The 21946-nt window shown below is 53.3% G+C and overlaps 1 protein-coding gene across 6 annotated transcripts in view; it reads right to left on the bottom strand.

The window, feature by feature from the left end:
* Positions 1-21946, bottom strand: part of BCL9L (BCL9 like) — a 90782-nt gene that overhangs the window by 5233 nt on the left and 63603 nt on the right. For 5 of the 6 annotated variants that reach the window (XM_067566545.1, XM_067566538.1, XM_067566531.1 and 2 more), the window contains 5 exons: positions 17148-17270; positions 8705-8915; positions 7222-7306; positions 4632-6996; positions 2182-2442 (listed from right to left, as the gene is read on the bottom strand). In XM_067566545.1, coding sequence (XP_067422646.1) covers positions 2182-2442; positions 4632-6996; positions 7222-7306; positions 8705-8915; positions 17148-17270 — 3045 coding nt within the window. The remainder of the gene's footprint in view (positions 1-2181; positions 2443-4631; positions 6997-7221; positions 7307-8704; positions 8916-17147; positions 17271-21946) is intronic. The other variant, XM_067566555.1, reaches the window with a different exon arrangement.

Consider the following 21946-nt stretch of genomic DNA (forward strand, 5'->3'; position numbering starts at 1 on the left):
AATCCACCCCAGGCCCAGGGGACTCTGCTCAGGCTGCTGTCGGTACTGAGCCGGTGTCCGCTCTCTCACCCAGCACTCCTGGGCTTAGTAGCACCTCCCCATAGGCTGGGGGAGGGGCTTTTGGCCGTGCGTGGGCAAACTCAAATAGGACTCTCACCCACCACCTCATTGCCATGGCAGCATCACACCCTACCGTGTACCAGCCAGGTGCTGGGCTGTGCTGGGGAGACGTGAGCATCACTGAGCACATGCCTGGGAGGCCAGCACCTCCCTCTCTCAAGGAGACAGTAAGGACATGTCAACACTGCATCTGGAAGTGAGCCTGCCAGCCCGCGTCCACAGACTCGCCCCAGGTGTCAGAGCCTGAGCTGGGCCCGAGCTGTAAGAGCAGCACAGCTATTTTTAGAGAGCTAGCGCCAGCCTGCGGACCCAGGCTGGCAGGCTCGCTCCCAGAGAGAGTGCAGATAGATGTTCCTGAAGAAGACCAGCTGGTAGGTGCTGCTGCTCCAGGCCTCAGAGCTGGCCTAGTGCAGGGATTAGCTGGGCTTCAAGAGATGTTACCTAGGGTGAGCAGATAGCAAGTGTGAAAAGCTGGGACGGAGTGAAGGGGGAATAGGCGCTATATAACAAAAACCCTTGAATATCAGACAGTCCCTATAACATCAGAACATCTGGTCACCCTCATGTTACCACAAGACTCAGTCACTGGCCATACGTGGGCCTGTGGCTCTTACCAGCCCAGCCAATCCTGTGCACCTGTTGCTATGCAGGCTGGGACAGCCCAGCTCAGCAACCTCTGCAGGCTGTGCTGCAGCCCCAGCTCAAGGAAGGACTGTCAAGTAAACACCCTCAGCACAGCCATTAGTTGGCAACCTCTACGCAGCGCCAACGTGCCTCCCAGTGGTGGCTGCTGAGAAGGACAGCCAGCCACCTGCCTAGCACGCAGCACTGCCAGTGCTAGTGTTAGTGCTCACAGCCGGCAGGAAGGAGGTCTGGCCCCACACTGGGAAGGTCAGAAAGACTTTCTGAAATCAGAACTGAAGAGCTCTCAGGTTGTGCCTCTCTCACACCGCTGACTATGCAGGCACCGGGACCTTGCATGGACTGGAGAGCCCAGTCCCCGCTCAGGCTTTCCCCATTTCAATAGGACATACCCTTTCCTACGCAGCAGAGCTCTGTGCGGGAGACCATGGTGATGGGACATTTCTGGCACGAGGGGAAAAATTCAGGGGCATCCCAAAGGTCACAGCCCCCTCCCTCCTCCAGGCAGGGCAAATGTGGTTCCTATGACTCCAGCTCTAGGACTGGAACAAGGCCCTGCACCCCGAAGAGGCTACTCAGGCACATGGCTGAGGGAAGGGCACTGGGTGTGTGGGGACAGAAAGGAGGTGACAGAGGATCGAGAGATGATTGGGAACTAGGGAGTGTCACATCAGCCCCACCAGGCACGGGGATGTACATGTAACCAACACGCATGCTGCATCCCCCAGAATCTGTTCTGGCCCAGGCTGACTGTGGCTGTGAGCTGGGCTAGAAACTCTAGGGTCCCCTTGGCTCCCTGCGTTTGGCAAGGATACAACCATGTAAAGTCATACATTTGGAAAGGAGTGATCCTTCCACAGAACGGCGCGCAACAAGGATCACACCCCGCCCTGTCCCCACCGAGCACGCACTCAGTGTTCTTCTTTGTCCAACTTCTTCTCCAGGCTGCTCCCTGTGTCTGGAACAAACTCTTCTCTTCCCCACAGGATAAGTGCTCTCATTGGACTCCATTAACCCTTTTGTTCTCCTTCTTTGCAGCTCCAAAGGCATGTGCTCCTACTCTGGCTCTCAACAGCACACCTTTCTCCCTAGCTAGCACCCCGAGCACTTTCCAGTCATTAATGCACTAAGCCTAGTGCCGCCCCCCCCCCCCCACAGGCAGGGAGGGATAGAGAAACAGGAACAGACAAGTTAAGTGACTTGTTCAAGGCAAAGAGGAAATCAGCGGCAGAGCCGGGAACAGAATTCCTGACCCTTGCTCTGAGAATCAGAACCACACTCCCTCCTGGAGACGGGGGCAGAACCTAGGTGTCCTGCCTTCCATGTCTGTGTGAGAGCCACAAGACCTGTCTTACCCTATAGAGCCCGGCTCCAGGTTGCTCTCCTTGCTGGCGCCGGCACAGTCTCAGAGGAACGTACCTGGCATGCTTCCTGGCGGGAGCATAGACCTGTCTGGGAGCAGCTCGTCATCAGAGGTGGCGATGGTTTTGATGGCATTGTGGTAGAGTGGTGTGGAGCTGGGCATGGCATACTTGGACATCTGTGACATCATCAGCGAGAGGGGGTTCTGGGAGGGGGTTGGATCTGGAGAGGAAGTAAAAGGCATGTTGGGATTCATGGTGCTAGAAGGGTTACTGGCTGGTGCGGAGGAACTGCTCCGAGGCCCAGGAGGGAGTGAACCTGCAAGCAAGAGAGAGAGACCAGCTTAATGCTGCCTGCACGCTGCAGCCTGGCTCGCCAGGCAGTGGCCCCAATTCTCTGCTTGGAACTGCAAAGAGCCAAGGAGCCTGCAAAACCTAAACCAGGCTTGGCCCCCAACCCAAGTCCATATGGACTCTGGGGAAGCTCTGTGCTGGGAACACCTGCTGAGGTTAGCACCAGAGCCAGACACCCCAAACTATGGGGGAGTTAGATCTGGTCCAGTCCCAACTTCCCAGCTTTGGCCCATCTCTTTCTGAGCTGGAGAAGGGGAGGGGCGGTGCAGGTGTAGAAGGCACTGAGTTTGGGGCCTTTTTCTAGACTGGGACAAAGAAAATTTTGCCCCTTTCCCCTACCTGCTTCTTTTTCAAGTCCCTGCTGGATGCCTGGGGACAAAATGCACACTAACTTCAAAAGCCAGTGCAGAGAAGTCAGAACCTGGAAACCTGGGGCACGTGTGTGCATCCCAAGTGCGTGGGGGACAAGTGAGAGTGCAAAAAATGCAGCTGCCAGTTCACTGTGGATGGGAGTACGCAATGGGACTGACACGCCACCAGGCTATGTAGCTCTGAGCACATGCTGCCCACACCATGTTGGGCTACCTGAAGCTGTTCTTCCAGCACTAGATACCTCAGAGGCCTCACCCTGACATCCCTTCCCTGGCTGTAGCTTTGGGCAGGTTTCTGGCACCTGTGTGTCTTGTTAGGATGGCAATGGCCTGGCAGGCAATGGCTCTGCATTCACTCAAGGCCTGCTCAAGCAAGTGGGCCTGGATGGGAAGAGCCTGTTTGCACAGGGAAATGGCTGGGGGGTTGCTGTGGGTGGCTAACCTTGCTAGAAGGCATGGTGGGAGAGGCAGACAAGCTCCCTGATGCCTAGGATGGAACCCAGCTTTCCAGCGCATCCTGTCACCCCAGGTGCAGATTGATGTAGCAGAAATGAAGTGTGGATGGGGAATCCTGATAACACCAGAGGGACAAAAACACTCCAGTCAGGGCCAGGGGAAACTGAAGCACCAAATGGTGACGGGACTTGCCCAAGGTGACAGTGGCAGAACGAGGCTTAGAATTCTGGAGCCCTGACTCTCAGACTCTGCTTTGGCCATTAGACAATGCTGCCTGCAAAAACAACTGGATTAAATTCTGATCTACCTGCAAAATGTCTCTGCAGAAAACAAGACCTGGGGCCTGAGAAAAGAAACAAGGAAATGCACGGAACTGGGCATTGGCTAGAGACATCTTGCAACTTCCCCAAGCCTTGCAATGAAGCAGGCCAGGTGTGCTAAGTGAGGGGGACACACACCATCCCCTCCTTTGGGTGCTGCACCAATCAGGACTGGCCTTGAACTTTCAGCACACTTCCCCAAGTCAGGGCACACGTTTAAGGCCTCTGTCTCCCAGCAATCCATTTCCCCTACCCAACCCTGGAGAGCATGAGCCCTGAGCAGAGGGATTTGGGAACGCTGGCATCCTCGGCCCCCATTTCTAACATGGTCCAAAGTCTCCCTCCAAAACCCTACAGTGCATTTTAGGCTGCCTGGTCAGTTTTCCTCCTTGTGAATAGGAGAGCAGGGCTTCGGGGGTGGGATGGGGCACTGCAAAACACAGGCATTAATCCCCAGAAGAAGAGAAAGACTGCACGTGTCGGGCACGTATTCAGCCCACCAGGAGACAGCAATCATCTAGGCTCTTGCTCCCTTCTTCCTGCTGCTGAGACACATTGCCCTCTGGCCTGATGCATGACACAGAAAGGGAGAGGGCACACAGAGAGAGCTGGTGTGTTCTATCCCTCTGGAAAAGGGACTGGGGCTGGTATCACAGCGCTTTTGGTTCTGGGCCTCAGATGTCCATTTGCTGACCCCAAATCAAAGAAACACTCAACCACACCATGCTGCTCTGCTGGCAGCTGGATAGCCCTGCCCCTGGAGCTGGCTAGTTAATACCAGCTCAAGAAGAGCTGGTTACGGGCAGCCAGGTTCCCACTGCTGCCCTGCAGGGAAATATCCCGGTAATCACTAGTAGTCTGAGTATGTGGAAAATATGGGTCTGAAAGTCACAGGGTTAGTGGGCCGCACAGTGACCAGCAATGTGCACAGAGACCTTCAGAGCACCAGGCTTTAGTATCTATGGCCCTAAGCCTTCCCCCCACACACACACAGTGGAGCAGCTTACCCTGATCCAGCCCTCCCATGGAAGCTGATGAATTCATGCTGATGGGCTGCTTGCTCTGGCTGACTCCTGGACTTGGCAAGGTGGTTTTGGGTGATGGCACCCACCCGGGTGAAGGAACGGCCATGGAAGGGGACTTCAAACGGCTTGGTGAACTGGTGGGAGACCGGACGTTGAGGGAGGAGCTCATCACCTGGGGCGACTTCAGGGGCCCAGACTGGTTGGAAGGTGGCATGCTGACCATCTGCGAGGGCGTCTGTGGGGACTTCAGGTTGGCAGATGGGGAAGGAACAAGTGGTGAGTGCACCTGGCTGAGCGTCGGGGACTTGAGGTGGGCCATGCCAGGGGAGTTCATCTGGCTGATGTTGATGGTGAGGTCAGAGGGCCTGCGGCCTAGCCCCCGTGAGGGTGCCTGATGCATGTTGGCTAGGTTGCCCCCTTGCGTGGGAGGGGGATTGGAAGCTGGCGGCAAAGGGATGTGGCTGAGCCTGGTGGTGCCGCTGATGTTCCCAATAGGCATGGCACCCTGCTCAGGGCTAAACATGTCTGGGGCATTGCCCATCTCCTGGGGCATGCTGGGATAGGGGCCTTGCCCACCTGAGAAGCCTGGCTGCCCTTGGCTGGGGAACTGTGAGGGGATCATCATCTTCTGTGGCCCCCCCATTATTGTGCCGCCACTGCCATTCTGAGCCCTCACCCTGGCCAGATCCTCTGGGCTGATGCCCTGGTGGCCTATCATGTCAGGGCCCCTCATTTTCTGTGACATCATCATCTGCTGCTGTGGCGTCATCTGAACGTTGAGGTTCATGTTCATGTTCATGTTGACGTTCATGTTCATGTTGAGGTTCCCAGGTCCCATGGGTGCATCCATGTCTCGGAGGCTCGACTGGTTCATAGGTGGACTCAGCATTCCCCGGGTACCCGTGAAGTCCATGCCCAGGGGTGTGCCACCCAGGCTCTCTCCTGACATCTGGCCAGGGAACATGGATGGGTCCATCTGCCGGTGAGCCTGTATCATCCTCTCCATTTCCAGGCCTTGGCTCATGGAGCTGCCAGACATTCCCATGGGCCTCTGCATCGCCACCGGGCGCTTCTCCATCAGCTGGTGCCTCAGGATCTCCTCCCTGGCTCGGGGGTTCATGAACCGCTCAGGGTCCCCTTGCCCCGAAGGGTAGGGCAGGCTCCCTTGTGGAAAGTTCCCAGGGCCTCCTATTGGTGGCATATCGTCGCTCCACCCCATGCCAGGCCTGACTGGCCGCTGCATAGCATTCATGGCCCCAAGGGCGTCCATGGGCACATTCTGCATCCCGCCAAAGCCAGAGACCCTCTGCATCTGATTTCCAGGGAATCTCGGCCCTGGGAAGGGGGGAGCTCCCCTCAGCTGCATGGGGTCTGGGACCTCTATGGGCCCACGCAGCTGGTTGCCCATTCCTGGAGGCCATGGTTCCCCAGGTTTGCTGTGATAGGGCGGTGGTGGCCCCCGGATCATCATGCCACCCATGGACTGTGGGATCATCATCTCCTGCATGGGCCGACCGTGGATGCTGATCTGCTCCTCCTTCCGCCGCTTCTCCTCATAGTACTCCTCCTGCAGCTTCCTCCAGGCCACTTGCTCTGGTGTCAGGCTGTCCTGGTTCAGCCGCTGCATCATGATGTTCATCTGCTGCCCCATGTCAGAGCCCCGATGGTGGGGGACCTCGTGCTCCAAGTTGGGCCCCCCCAGACTCTGTGTCTGTGAAATCATGGACTGCAGGGGCTCTTCGTACTTCTTCATGCCCACAGGCGGCTGGGTGGCTGGGGGCTGCGGATGGGGAGCAGAGCCACCCTCACCAGAGCTTTGGTTGGACTTCATGAATGGCTCGGCCTCCCCGCTACGCAGCAGCAGGCGCTCAATGTCCCGCAGGGTCTGCAGAGAACGTTCCCGGTGCTCCAGCTGCTCCTTTGAGAGCCCCTCTGAGTTCATGGGATTCCTGGAGCCCAATCCTACCTGCCCATTTCCAGCTACTCCAGCACTTGGTCCATCCCCCAGTAAATTGGAGCTGGAAGCACTAGAGGAGTCCACCTGCCCCGGCTGCATGGGGTTGGTGGAGGCAGTGGGTGTACTGGGGTGGTTGCTGCCGCTGCTGTTCCCCACAGAGTTTGGAGTAAGGTCCTGCCGAATGTCCTCTCCCGTCCCTTCCTGGGGTAGGGTGCTTGATGCAGGCAGAGCTGGCTGACTGATGCTCTGGGGTGGGGGAGGTTGTGCTGCAGGGGGCTGAGGCTGTGCCTGGCTGCCCTGAGATGCTGGGGGTTGGGACTGCGGAGTGCTGGAGGCAGGCGGGTTAAGTGGTAGCTGCTCGACGACTCCCAGCACCTTGGGAGCTGGAGCCTGGGAGAGAAAGGGGAAGCCAAAGTCAGCAGGAAACATGTTCAGCCCCAGACCTTGGGTGGGCTTCAAGCCCTAAACTCCCACAAGAACCAACTGAGCCCATCCCCCTCGAGAGAGAGTGAACCGCAAGCACAGGTCACAGTGCGACTGCCCGTGGCCTTGGCCATGGAGCCATTAGCCAGCAGCATGCACAAACAGGAGTACCTGGCTCACACCCAGCCATACCTGGTCTAACTTCGCCCGGGGAACATTCTGCTGATGATAGGCCAGGATGGAGTCTGCTCGCCCCTGCAAGACGGCTTCTGCAGCACTGAGAGAGAGAGAGAGCAAGAACAGCCAAGTGTCAGGCTAGAAATACTTAGCAACAGGCTCAGACCCCCAAGCAGGGTCACCTCTGCCCTTTGCCCCCAGGGGATGAGCCCAGGAGGTTTGGGCATTCATGGGGATTTCAGAGGAGAGCTGGCACTGAACTGCCACCTGCTCCGCACACATCTCAGGGCATCTCTCTGATAGGAAAACATCTGCCTTGCAATTTCCCCTTCACTCCAGTACTGTACAATGTGCTGAGCTCTGCACTGGTTGCTGTGTGCTGCTCCAGAGGGATATAGCAGGTGAGGAGACACTTTGGGATATGCAGACTAGAATCCCATGTTCTTTGCAAATGCGAAACAACACAAAATAAAAGCAACAACTATGAATAAAATGAAACACCCTGTAGCAGTGGCTCCCGTCCCATGAGGCTAGGCCGGTCTCCCTGCTCCAGGCTTTGTGACCTGGCCCACAGGGTTACAACACTGCTCAAGTTTGGCTTGGCCATCCCCTCCACCATCATAACAAGAGGGATTGGGTGTGTCACCAGGCCCAACTTGAGTGAATGGTATTGCGACTTCCACATAACACTGCAGCTCCACTCACTCAAATTTGGCCCAGCCACGTTCCCCATCCTCATGATGGGGCAGCTGGGCCAAACCTGAGCAGCATTGTGACTCGGTGTGCCAACTCTCAACACCCAGAGTGGGGAGGCAGGCACAGCCCTGCTGGACAGGAGCTGCTGCTGTGGAGTGAGTGAGGGGCAGGCTTGCTCTACGACACCCCCTCAGAGCCTCCCACTCCTCCTGGGGGCAGGACCGAACCCCCTCCCACATGGATAAAACAAAAAAGCCTAAAGTACCCAAAAAATAAAACAAAAAGTTATAAAAAGTGAAAGGAATTTCCCAAGAGTCTAGCTGTGACCTAAGCTGGCTCTCTAAAGATGTGCAGGGCCCCGAGAATCAGCCACTGAGACACTGCGAAAGAATGAAAGGATCGAGCCGAAGTCACCCAGTAATCTAGGGTGTTAGCACCCAGTGTCTACCACTGCACTCTGTTCTCCCAGGCCCTCCCCAATCACACCACTAATCCATCCGACCGCGTATCCTGCTCTGGCAGCAACCCACAGACGTTTCATGTCCCTGCGATCCTCTAACAACGATCCCGCCAGCTGCACTCACTGCTCCCCTTGCAGCTGGCAGCGCTAGGGCAGCACTTCAGATGAAGTCTCTCCACCAGCACCTGACAACTAAGCTAGAGAGACTGTGGCTGGGCAAGGAGGGTCATGCTAGATGCAACCCAGGGAACCTCCAATCCCACCTGCTCCAGAGGCTGCAGCTGTGCTAGACCAACCCTAGTGCCAGAGCAAATAGGGAGGGCGCAGAGGGTTGCCGCTTACGTGTTTGCAAGGTGCGTGGTGAAGACGTAAACAAACTGGGAAGGCTGCTTTCCGGCACCACCACCTCCACCGCCTCCAGCATCGGGCCGCAGGCCAGGAGCAGCGTTGTGCGGTGCATTGGAAGAACTGGTCTCATTCAGGCTCGGCAGCGGGTTGGACCCAGGACCAAGCTGTGGGGCTGTGGACATTGCAGGATCTGCTACATTACAGTCTGCAGAGGGCATAGGAGAGAGCAGCTGTTACCAACCATCAGCATAGCAGGAACTGCTGGGAAGACAGTGCAGGATGCCAGAGCTAAACAGCACATGCTGCATGTCTGGACTAAGGGCAATTACCAGAGCTGGGCTGGGGCACAGAGGAACCCAGGGCTGGAATAGCAGGAGGTCTGTGGGTCAGGATTGAGGGGCACCGGCAAAGCTGCCTATGGTGTGGGGGAGCCTATGGCTGGGATCGTGTGGTTTGCAAGTTGGGATTGAGGAGCAGGGCAGAGCTGCGTGTCTGTGGAGCCCAGGGCTGGAATAGCAGGGAGTCTGTGAATCGGGAGTGTGGGGCACTGGCAGAGGGTTCAGTGCCCTCAGCCCGACATTCTACCCAGCAGTTGATCCCCTTTCCTTACAAAACACAGGAAAGAACAAAACCCATGTGCTGGGGGGCGGGGCCATCTCCTGCCTCTTCCCGCCAGCAGGGCAGGGCTATGCATTCCCTCAGCCTCCAGCAGATGGCAGCACACGACAGGGATTTTTCAGGATCTGGGTGGCTAGGGCCTCCCAGGGAGATGTGAGGAGCAGGGAGTGGCTCAGTTCCTCCCCTTCACCTTCCCTCCTGGTGAGTGATCGGCCCCAAATGCCCCTCGCCCTTCTCCTCCCAGGAGCCAGAGACACTCGTGGCTGCGAGGGGATGGGAACACTGCACACTGGAGCGATAAGAATACTCCGACTTAATAATAATTGTAATTAACAACAAAACGCAGTGCTCTGCAGTTGCACAGCACCTGACAGAGAGCTGGAGGCCAGTTAGTAGATATTCTGCATTAGGACCCCCACCTGCACAAAGCCCCAATGGAGCCGGAGTCAGAGCCAAACACGTCCGCAAAGGCCTTGAACTCAACTGCATGCTTATGTGAACTAGGAGGCTCTGGCATTAAAGCGAGGGCACAGCTGGACTGGGGGCAAGGCCAGGATTCACCCAAAGCTTCCTCTGCGTGCTGTTCAGAGTGCCCCATCTCTGAGCAAGACTCCTTAGTCCCCATGCTGGGAGGGGAGCCAGAGCCAGGCTTTAGACTGTCATGGAGGCACCCTGAGGAAGGCTCTCTCCTTGCCAGGTCACAGGGTTCACGGTGCCTGAGCTGGCAGAAGTCTATGCAAAAAACTGTTAAAATCCAGCCATTTTAAATAGGCAAATAGCCATTTGTTCTCCAGGTGGACGGTGTCCTATCACACATGGCAGAGTCTTGGCCCCTGCTCACAGACAACCTCACAAAATAACCACTTAGCTCTTACCTTGCACCTTTCACTCACAGATCACAAAGTGTTTCATAAAAGGCAGGGCAACATTATCCCTTTCTATGGAAGCACAGAGCAGAAGTGACTTGCCCATGGTCACCCAGTGAATCTGTAGCAGAGCCAAGAGGAGAACTCAGGAGTCCTGACTCCCAGCCTAGTAGCCTGGGCTACACTGCCTCAAACCTAGTGATGCAAAGGGAGGAGCCTCGAACAGCAACTTGCTGGAAGCCCGTCTGTTTACACGACACTGAGTCAGCAAGGACAACTCCGCAGCTCCTTGTGGGCTTGTCCATTTTTTTACGCTGTCTGCCTGCCTTGCTCTTCACCCAGCTGGAGGCCTGCACAGCAGAAGGCAGGACCCTCTCTCTAGGGTTTTGCCATGTTGTGGTGATGCATTTCCAACTGTTGCCAACTGGCAGGTATTATAAAGTTCCCTGCAGCAAAGGCTGCCAGACTCCCATACACCTTTATGATGAATGGAGAAGCGTTAACGTGGAATGGCAGCCATTGTCTTGAAAGATGGTGAAAGTGCCAAAGAAGTTCAGTTCCTGTGTGCTGTGCTGCAGCACTGCAAGTGGCTAGAACATCCAATTCCTGAGCAATAGCTCTTGCCATAGATAGTGCAGGCATAAGGCACAGGGCCAGAAGAGGAAGTTAGTGCATTATGAAGACTCTGAAGCCTGATGTGCTTTCCTCTTTGCTGTCTTCACTTTCCTGTCTCTCAACCACATCTCTTCAGCCTCTTTGACTCCCTGGTTCAGTGCAGCACTCCAGGGCGGCCTGTTAGCTGTATTGTGTCACCCTGGAGTGCTGAGAGTTTTCAAGTCCTTCCTGCAAACATCCTTGAACCTGAGCCTAAGTTGGCCCAGTGGCCTTGGAGCATCCACAAATTCTACAGGAAATCCTTCAGAATGCATCCATTGTCTATCCATTGCAGACCAGGTTTGAGAATAATGATTAGAATCGGCAATTTTGCTTTCTCAGGTACTTTTGTGTCAGGAACCTTGGTTTTCCACTTGATATTTAGAATATGAAGACGACAATGAATGTGGAAGGTGTTTAGCCTTCTCTCATGCCTGCTGTTGGTGGTCCAAATCTTGCCACCATACAGCAGAGTGCTTAAAATGCACAGCTGGTAGACCCATATCTTGGTGTGAGTTAGCTGGCTGAATATGGTGGCTTCCTTTTCAATGCCAGAATTAAGTTTGTGATCTAGAGATAGATTATCCAATACAGTTGATCCTAGATAGCAGAGCTATGCACAACTTCTAGCATGGTACTAGCTATTGAAACTTCTGATGCAATCAACACACTTGTGCCATTATCATTTCATTCTTTAGACAAATGGTTAATCCAAATTTGTCACAAGCTAGTGGAAAGCTACTGGCAAGTTGTTGAAACTCATCTTCACCGTATGCGATGAACAGTGCGCCGTCAGCACAAAGGAGCTCCCTTATCAGCAGGTGTTTGACTTTGCTGTTAGGTCTTATATGTGCAACATGGAAGTGTTTTTTGTCTGATCTCGTATGGAGATGTATACCCTCAGTGCTAGATGAGAAATCATGACAAAACAGCAGAGAGAGGAATATACCAAAGAATGTTGGTGCCAAACACATCCCTGTTTTATACTACTATGGATTTCAAAGCAATCAGCTTGATCACCATCATATTGGAGTGTAGCATTCATGTCATTGTGGAAAGATTGAATCTCACTGAGGAGGACTCGGGGGCAACAAATTCTCTTGCAATCGGAAAAGACCCATTCTGCTGATCAGGTCAACAGCCTTTGTAAGATCTGTGAAAGCCATGTAGAGAGGCTTTCCCTGTTCTTGACACTTTTCTTGCAGCTGCCTTAGTGAAGACTATGTGGATAGTTGATCTCCTGGCACAGAAGCTACGGTGACTCTCTGAATATACGCATTCAACAAGAACTTGGAGTCTTTTGAGAATGACATGTGCAAAGGCCTTACCAGCAATACTAAGGAGAGAAGAGTTATTGCAATCACTCCATTCTCCTTTGTTTTATACAGCACTATGATGTGGGCATCATTCATGTCTTGCAATATCCCTTCTTCCCTCCACCAGGCAAGCAAGACATTGTGCAGATGTTTAAGCCTTATTCCAGTACTTCAGTTGGAATTCCTTCTTTTCCTGTAGCCTTTCCGGGTGCCAGGGAGGTGATTGCCTTTTCAACCTCATTTATAGATGGTTCTATATCAAACTCTTTGATAGTCTGGAGCCTGGGGGATTGCATTTAGTGCTGCTTCAGAAAGATGTGACTAGAGCTTGTGATAGTGTCCCACCCATCACTGCTTCTGTTGATGATGTCTTCGTTAAGAGATTTCAGTGGGGAAGTCTTCTTGGCTGAAGGAACTATTGGTTTCTTGATTCCATCATCCTCTTAGATCTCCATTCTCAAAGGACATTTGTATCTTTTCACACAAAGAGAGCCAGTATGATTGAGCACATTGCCTTGCTGTTTGCTGCAACGTGCTCTTGGCCATTCTGAGGTTAGCATGTTTCAGGAGAAGGGTTCATGTTGTGGTGGATATATGGTGTGCATTTTGCTTCAATAACTGGAAACATACTTCAGAGTATGTGACAAACCAGTCTTTATCCTGTACAGTCTTTTTACCAAAAGCTAAGGTTGCAGCTATATGGATGGAGAAGCCTTTACAGCAAAGATAGTAACATGAGTCTCTTATATCAAATTGGGAGCCTGGGTCATAAAGGGCGTGAGGGAGGTGTTCATGGCTAAAAGGGTCTGGAGTATTAAGAAAAAAACCCCATCATGACTACTGATCTATGAAAATCTCCTCTGTCATTTTAGGAGCTATTGCTCTGATTCGCAAATTCTTAGCTTCACAATTTTCTTTATTACTTTTACCACGTTACATTTGCTGTGAGCAGAATATAATCACAACTCTAGAGGAGGAGGAAAGCAAATGGACAGATCAAGGGAAACAAATCTAGCTTTTTCTTCCAGCAGCTGGGGAACATGTCTGTTGATCCCAGTTATTGGGAAAGCCATTGGCAGGATGAAGAGGGATGAGAATGTAAAGGACGGACCCAAATGGACCAGATCCAACTGCCTCAAAAAATATTTTCACTTCCACAGTTTGAAAATAGTTGAACTCAAGAAGCAACAAATCAAAGGATTTTGCTGTTCCGGAAGGGAAGAGGGACCGTCAGTTTGTTCACAACCCACCCCCTAGTCATGTTGGATCATTGCACTATTTATCCATTAGTCTGAGGGAAGCGCCTCGACTTACAGCTAAACACTAAGTGAAACTTTTTTAGCATATTAGATTCCAATGGATGGGGAGGGAGGACAGAGATTTGAATTGAGGGTGTAGAGGCTTGAGTCAATGAAATCTACTGAAAATGAAATTTATTGAAAATGAAATCTATTGAAAAACATCACCATTCCCCAGAGACTTATAATAAAAAAAAAAAAAGTCATGGCCTCAGAGCAAGCTTTAACTCAAGTTAACAGCCTTGATCAGAAATTAAGGCAGTGTACAGCGAACTCTGGTTAACTCAGCCCTCTCCAGACTCTTCACAGGCCCTGAGCATTCCCCCTCGATGCCAGAGCACAACTCCTGCCAAGCATGGTTGTAGTGACTCCAGTGTAGATGGTCTGACAGTACAGTATGAACAAGGACCTAAATCCATGCAAGAGGCACTGTCTGCAGCACAGCGCTCATGGAAAAAAATGGTTACTTACCTTCTGTAACTGTTGTTCTTCGAGATGTGTTGCTCATGTCCATTCCAAGCAGGTGTGCGTGCACCATATATACAGTCGTCAGAAGGCTTTTCCCTCAGTGGTACCTGTTGGGTTGGTGTAGGCATCCCCCGAAGCAGCGCCTCCATGGTGCTGCATATAGGGGCCCGTTGACCTGCCATCTCTCTAGTTCCTTCTTGCCGATCGTTTCTGACATGAGGGGTAGGCAGGTGGGTTTTGGAATGGACACAAGCAACACATCTCAAAGAACAACAGTTACAGAAGGTAAGTAACTGGTGGCTGCTTCTCTGTGCCTTTGCTACGGTTGGGGCCTATTACTCCTGCACCTTCTCTTGGAGAAGTCCTGCCGAGGATGCGGACGATAAAACCTTTGCCCAGACTGCGGCTTAAAGTGCTTCCTGTGTGTATAGGGCGTATGCAGTCCCAAGGATTTCAGTGTCGCCCTAAAGTCCTTAAGGCTGTGGAGCTTGGAGTCCGATTGCTCCAAAAACAGCCCCGCTCCTTCAAAGAGAAGGTCCTGGATGGTGGACTGGACCTCAGGTGAGAGGCCTGACACCTGCAACCAAGAACTTCTTCTCATGGCCAGTCCTGAAACTATAGTCCTTGCTGCGGAGTCTGCAGCATCTAGTGCAGCCTGTAATGATATCCTTGGCTACGCTTTTCCCTCCTCTACCATGGCTCCAAACTCTGCTATGGACTCTGTCAGAAGGTGGTCTTTAAACTTCGCCATCGTGTCCCACAAGTTGAAATAATATGTGCTGAGGATTGCCTGTTGGTTGGCAATTCTCAGCTGCAGGCCACAGTGGAGTAGACCTTCCTCCCGAACAGGTTGGGTCTCTAAGGCTCCTTCGTCTTTGGTGTTGGGCCCTGCTGCCCCTGCCTTTCCTTTTTGTTCGCCGCAGACATGACGAGCGAATCAGGCTGAGGGTGGGTAAAGAGATACTCATACCCTTTGGAAGGGGCGAAATATTTGCTCTCTATCCCTTTTGCTGTAGGTGGGATAGAGGCTGGCATCTGCCACAGCGTCTTTGCCGTGGACTACACCGTTTTAATCAGAGGCAGGGCTACCCTCTGGAGCCAAAATGTCCACATTGGGTCTATGGACTTTCTAATCTCCTCCACCTGCAGACCCAGGTTTTGGGCCACCCTTCTCAAGAGCTCCTGGTGAACCCTATTGTCCATGGGTAACGCAGTGGTTGATGTCCCCGCTACCGCTTCATCCTGGCCCATCAGGTCTTCCATACCCAGGACCTCCCTACAGGCGTCTGGTGCCACCTCAGTACCTGGATCTACCTCCTCTTCGGCACCGCGTGCCGCACTAACTGTCCTCGGTGGCACCGCCTCACTGCACCCGCTGGCTTCAGTGCTGCGCGGCATGGAGCTTCGTTCCGGGGGGCCAGCCGCATGGCTTTTTGAGGCAATCAAATAAGCCCCCTGGACGGGACCCTTGGGCTTGGTGACACGCCCACGGGGTTCAGAAGGGCCATTGCTGAAGCACCCACCACTGCATAGGCCAAGGTCCGGCAGGAGGTGCTTGCTCTCTACCCGCCTTATAGTATCGCCCCTCCGACTTGTGTCTCCTCGAGGTACTGGAGTCTACCTGAGTCCAACAACCTAGACTCTGACCGCAGGGACCACGGTGGTGCTGAGGTAACTGTAGCCTTTGAGTGGTGCCACAGTGCCGGCGATCAGTGCTGAGGTGAGGGCGACTGGTGCCGAGGGAACGGTGCCCAGTGCCGAGATGTGGCTGACCTGTGCCGAGGCGCGGGCGATTGGTGTCATGGGGAGGCAGATTGGTGCCGGTGCTGCGGAGAACGCAAATGGTGTCACGTGGGTGATCGGTGCCGAGGTGACAGTGATCAGTGCCTAGGAGACAGCGACTGATGCCGAGGCAAAGGTGAGCTGCGCTGCATCATTGGAGGCTTGCTTCTAGACAGTGCCGGGGCTAGCGGTGCTGGAGATCCTTGGTCTGGCACCTTCACTTCCAAGACCGGGGACTGCTGTGCCGTCATGGCAATCTGGTTCCGTGCTGCCTCAAATGTATCCAACGTGGAGGGGAGGTCCAGCTCTTCCACCTCGGCTCTCCTTCACTGGGGAACCCATGCTCACTGGGCTCGTAGGCGCTTGCTGCAGAGCCATCGCTGACAGTCCCAGAGACCGTTGCGCCGAACATGCCTGTGGGTGTGATGGGCCAGCACTCTCGTCCATGGGCTGCACCGTAGGTGAGAGCCCCATCTGCCCTGTGCTTCTTACGGGGCATCGGCAAAAGGGATTGGTGCCAAACAGTCTTTGCCACTGGTGAGTGTCGGTGCCAAGGCTTCCTCTGCACCGAGGACTTCTACACCAGGCCTCTAACTGACGCTCTTCTACACCAGGCCTCTAACTGACGCTCTTCTACACCAGGCCTCTAACTGTGCACCAATGCGCCCGGTGCCGGGTCTGGGGCTTGCGGCCGAAGAGCTGCCTCCATGAGGATCTGCTTTAGGCGCATACTCCTCTCTTTACGGGTCATTGGGTGAAAACCTTTATAGATCCTGCAATGGTCTGTTTGGTGCGACTCTCCCAAACACTTCAAGCAAGAGCTGTGCGGGTCACCTTTTGGCATAGATTTGTGGCAGGATCTGCAGGATTTGAAACATTGGGCCCGAGGCATACCCTGGGGCCCTGGTCAGGGGAGTCCCAGAAACGGGGAAACTCCTTACCATTACTTAACACCTATTGATAGCTGTATAACTACAACAACAGACTAACTCCAACTTTCTAACTATTCACAGGAACCACTAAGGACAATGGGGAAAGCTTGCAGAAGCAAAAAGACCAAAGCTCCAATGACCGCCACAGGCGGTAAGAAGGAACTGGAGAGGCAGAGGGTTGGTAGGCCCCTATATACAGCACCATGGAGGTGCAACTCCAGGGGGCCCCTACACCGACCCAACGGGTACCGCTTGGGGAAAAACCTTCCAACAACTGTGCACGCGGCATGCGCACACCTGCTTGGAATCGACATGAGCAAGCACTCCACAATACCACAACCCTGCAGCATCAACACACACCTCACCAAGCGCCTTGCTAAGCCAGCACAGACAGAACTTTCTTCTGGGAGCCTTTGGGTGCCATTGCTGCCTTCTCTGCCAGACTCCAGGGCAGGAACTGAGCATGTAATAATCTCAGGGCTGTCTGAGGAGGGGATACTCACTGTGTGTGCTGCTGATGGGTTTGTCGTCCTCCTCGCTGTCTGGGCCTGAGCACCATTCATCCCCACTATATGGCTGCTTCCTCTCCAGCACACACCGCCGCTTGCTGCGGGGAGCCACCTCACCTGCAATGGGACAGAACCTGTTAGGAAGTGCCACGGGACAGCCATGGATGAGTGGGCTGGCGCTCTGCCCCTCCATCTTCGGGCCCTTAGGGTCGTGCTAGCAAAACCAGCCGGGGCAGGGGCCAGAGCACAACAAGGGTTCAGCTCCCCATGCCTACCCACACCCTGGCCCTCATAACTCGCCTCTATCTGCTTCCTGCACTGAACCACAGCAATCCCCCCAGCAAAGAGCCATGCAGACTCCTGTCCATCAGCTGAACTGCCCTACTGTGGGTCAGAAGCCCCGCTATTCCCAAATAGTGCAGCACTGCAGTGTCTCTCCTACAGTGCACAACTCGGGAGCAGCATTTCTCTCTCTGCCCTGAGACCAGTGGTTGAACTATGATGCACCTCCAGCAAGACCCGGACTTTGTTGTGGCTGAGGTCCACCAGCATGGCTTTGTAAAGAGGCATTTAACAGTCAGGGCCCAAGCTGGGAGCTTGCTACTAGGACCCCTGGGATCACAGCTTGAGCTGGGTCCAGACTGCCACCACAGAGCTGTTTACAACAGTGAGAGATTGTCAGGGATCCAGCAGCTTTTGCTGGAGCCCCAGCACCATCCCGGAGCTGTGCCCCAGACATGAGCAGGGGTGGGACTAGATACCTCCTGATGTCCCTTCCAACCCTCATCTTCTAGGATTAGCCAGGGGAGGCAAAGCTGCTGCTGAAGCGTTGGCAGGAAAGCTCAGTGTAGCGCGGCATCCCGTCACCGTGCCTCTCTTCGGTGTCCTTCTGGACCACAAGGGACCTGAAGACCCTCAAGCTTGCAGTCACCAATGATTTATTTACAACGTGCACAAGACTCTCCCACCACCATACAAGGCCTCGCCTGGGCCAGCCGTAGCTGGGGCTGCTCAGGGGCCAGGGAGACCGGCAACACCTCTGCACTCCCAACTCCTTTCCCCTCTGGGGCCTGACTTATAAACCCTGCTGGGCCAGCAGGGCAGCTGCAGCTGCAGCTCATGGCCTAATCAAACCCCCGGGAGGCTGCTCAGCCTGTACCTACGTACAGCTGCTTCCCTCAGGCAATCAAGCCCCAGCCCAGCTACCCGCTCTGCTGCCCCTGAGTTAGGTAAGCTGGCATGGCAGGGGGCTGATCAGGGGTTCACCCCCCAGCACCCTGTCACATTCAGTCAATACCAGCCATCTCTGCCATTCACAATAACTCAGTCTGGCGCAACAGACGGACCTGGGGGCTCACTAGAGGCCTGTCAGCTCCCATCTCCCTCCCTGCTGGCTGCAGCAGAGTTGCTCCCACAGGGCACCACCCAGAGGTTTGCCTTGAGTAGCTGAAATGTGCCGAGCAATGGCTCTGCTACCCCTCCCTTTGGAAGGCAGGTCCCCAGGCTGAGCCATCACACTGCCAGGTGCTTTCCTGGTATGCAGCCCAAATCTTTCCCCTCTCAGTCTCAGACAAGTTCTTCTCCCTCATTGCACCTGCACTAACTCCTCTCCCTGCATGGGGTGCACACTACCCAGACCTCCTCCAGCCAGACACAATGAGCTCTCTCCCTGGACACGGTGGCCCCAGCATTTAGACTCTTTCCCCATAGGCCTGAATCTGGAGCAGTGGATGGTGACTGGCAGGGAAAGGTGCACCACTGGTTTTCATGCAAGAGAAATGACTAGCCATCCCTTCCTGCCCCCAGAAAATAAGTCAAATGGCAACTGGTTCCAATTAGAGCAGAATTAAAGGTGGGGGAGACAGGGACATGACTGCAAAAAGCAACCAGAGCAGCTCAGCTAGCCAAAGCAACAGGTGCATGCATGCCTTTTGCCCCAGAGATGCTTTCCTGCCCCATGGTGTGATGCTGGGTGGTATATGACTGACCGGTCATGGTATTATTGATATCAATATTGCAAAATCACAGTAATTTATACGAGATATGCCATGCTAGGTACCAATGGGAAGGCTAAATTTGCTAAGATTGATAAGCACATTTACATGTATGTATCAGTGTTGTATTGAGTTCTAAATATGTACAATGTATCTGTACCCAAACACTGATGCAGTGTTTCTGGGTGACACCCCAGACAGGATGGCAGCAGCACTAAGCCTGCTTAATGGCTCATCGAGGGAACTCAAGGTAGGGAGAGAACCCAGGGCTACACCTTATGAGTCACCAGGGCATGTAAGAACACACCTAAGGACAGGGGACTCTCCTCTAAGGCTTTTCCAAGCCATGTGCTGCGTGGCTGAGTTTGGGATAAGCCACATGACAAAGGGACATGAAAGGCAGATGCATCATCCCTATATTGTCTTCATTCCTGCTTCCTATCTCTGGGTCATCTCATCTGCAACTGAAGCTGTGAAAGGACTGAGACCCATCCAGGTACTGGATGTATTCCTGAGGAATTATACAAGCCTGGAAACTCCACAGTTCTGAGAATATGATCTATATGGACTTTAATGTAACTGTATGTATCTGAGTGCTTTGACCATTTAACATTTCTCTTCTCATGTGTTTCTTTCCTTTTATAATAAACCTTTAGTCTTAGTTACTAAAGAATTGGCTGTCAGCATAGTATTTTGGGTAAGATCCAAACGTATATTGATCTGGCAATGTGGCTGACCCTTTGGGGTCAGGAGAACATTTTGGTAAATGGAACAGAGTTTTAAATAACTTCTCTCTTTACTGGATCCAGTTGCTGACTGGGAGTCAGAGACTGAAATGCATTAAAGGGGGCTATGTAATGTTTTTTGTTTTAGCTTCGTGATAACCAGTGTAGGGAATCAAAAGCCCTGTTTGTAACTGGCTGGAGAATCTAACTGCAGTGTTAGCCACCAGTTTGGAAGAATCTGCTCTCCTTTTGGAGCCTGCCCTGACCTTGGCATTTTCAGGTGGGCTACCTTAGGCATGGATGGGTCTCACATGGATTCCACAGTCTCTCAGCAAGGCAGCAGGCAGGAAAGCAGCGCATTCCCCCTTCCAGGGTTTTGTCACATTGAGAAAACTGGTCTGTCCCATCCCTCCACCATCATCAGAACATAAGAACAGCTGTACTGGGTCAGGCCAAGTCCATCTAGTTCAGCATCCCATATTCCAACAGTGGCCAGTGCCAGATGCGTCAGAGGGAATGAACAGAACAGGCAATTATTGAATGATCCATCTCATCATCCAGTCCTGCTTGTAGGTGAATGGATCGGGCTATGCAGTAATCCCATCGTCTCAACACTTCCTGGCTCAAGGTGGAAGAGCAAGCTCCACCCTGTTTGTTTATACAGAACATTGTGATAATATTGTCCATGAGTACGGAGATGCAGGTGGGATGAAACTCTGGACAAGCTAAGTATACCACTTTTAGTTCCCCGACACTGATGTACAAGGTCAGTTCGTCTGAGGACCATAGGCCGAGTCTTGAGGGACCCCCAAGTGGGCTCCCCATCCCATGTCTGAGGCGTCAGTGACCAGCGACATTGAAGGGAATGGGCCTCGTAAAGGGGATACCCCCGCACACCATGTGCCGGTCCAGCCAGAACCGTAGAGCGAGAATCACAACAGGTGGGACTGTGATCACTTTGGCTGATGGCCCAGGATATATACTGACACCAGCCACGATTGGAGGGGTCTCTGCCTGAGCTGAGCATGCGGCACTATGTAGGTACAAGAGGCCATGTGACCCAGAAGTTTCAGGCAGTTCTTTGCTTGGTGATGGGAAAGGTTCTCAGACCATTTATGAGGTCTTCGATGGCTCTGAAATGACTCTCTGGGAGGGGGGCTCTGGTCTGGGTCGAGTTGAGGACTGCCCCTATAAACTCTAGCCTTTGGACTGGTGAAAAAGGAGACTTTTGTTCATTTATCAGGAGCCCCAGATTTGAAAAAGTGGACTGAATGAGTTTTTGTATGAGCTTCCATCAGTTCCCCGGACTGGCCCTTCAACAGCCAATTGTTCAGGTACTGATAGACCTGTACTGCTTTCCTGAGGAAAACCGCCACCACTGCCATGCACTTTGTGAATATCCGCGGAGCCGCAGACAGGCCGGAAGGTAGCACCATGAACTGATAATGGTTGTGGTCTACTATAAATGGGAGGCATTTCCTGTTGCCTTGGAATATGGCTATGTGAAAATATGCATCCTTCAAAGTTGAGGGTGGCATACCACTCCACTGGATCTAGGGAAGGGATAATCAAGGACAGGGAGACCATGCGGAACTTCAGTTTCTTCATGAACTTGCTGAGGTTTCACAGGCCTATTATAAAGCTCAGGTCCCCATTGGACTTTGGGATCAGGAAGTAATGTGAGTAAACCCTGTGCTTCTTAGTTCCGTAGGAACCTCTTCCACAGCTCCCACCTTTAAGAGCGACTGTACCCCCTGGGTTAGAAGCCTCTCATGAGAAGGGTCTCTGAGGAAGGACTGGGGAGGGGAGGTGGGAGGAAACAAACTAAAGGGTTTCTCTCACTTCTACTGTGTGAAGCATCTTTCAAACTGTGCAGCCATGCATCCATTTGCGTGGAGAAGAGGGACTGACTCTCAAATGGCAGGCCCTGCACTTTCTGTTGTACTTCATGGGGCAGGCCTGAGGACTGAAGCCAAGAGCTTCATCTCATTACCACAGCTGTGGGCATGGCGTGGGCTGCCGCATCCAAGGCGGCCTGGAGGGATGGCTTAGGCTATCGCCCTACCTTCCTTCG

Source organism: Emydura macquarii, unplaced genomic scaffold (genome assembly GCF_026122565.2).
Source record: "Emydura macquarii macquarii isolate MOO-44397 ecotype Brisbane River unplaced genomic scaffold, CSIRO-AGI_Emac_v2 contig_312, whole genome shotgun sequence".
Taxonomy (NCBI): domain Eukaryota; kingdom Metazoa; phylum Chordata; order Testudines; family Chelidae; genus Emydura; species Emydura macquarii.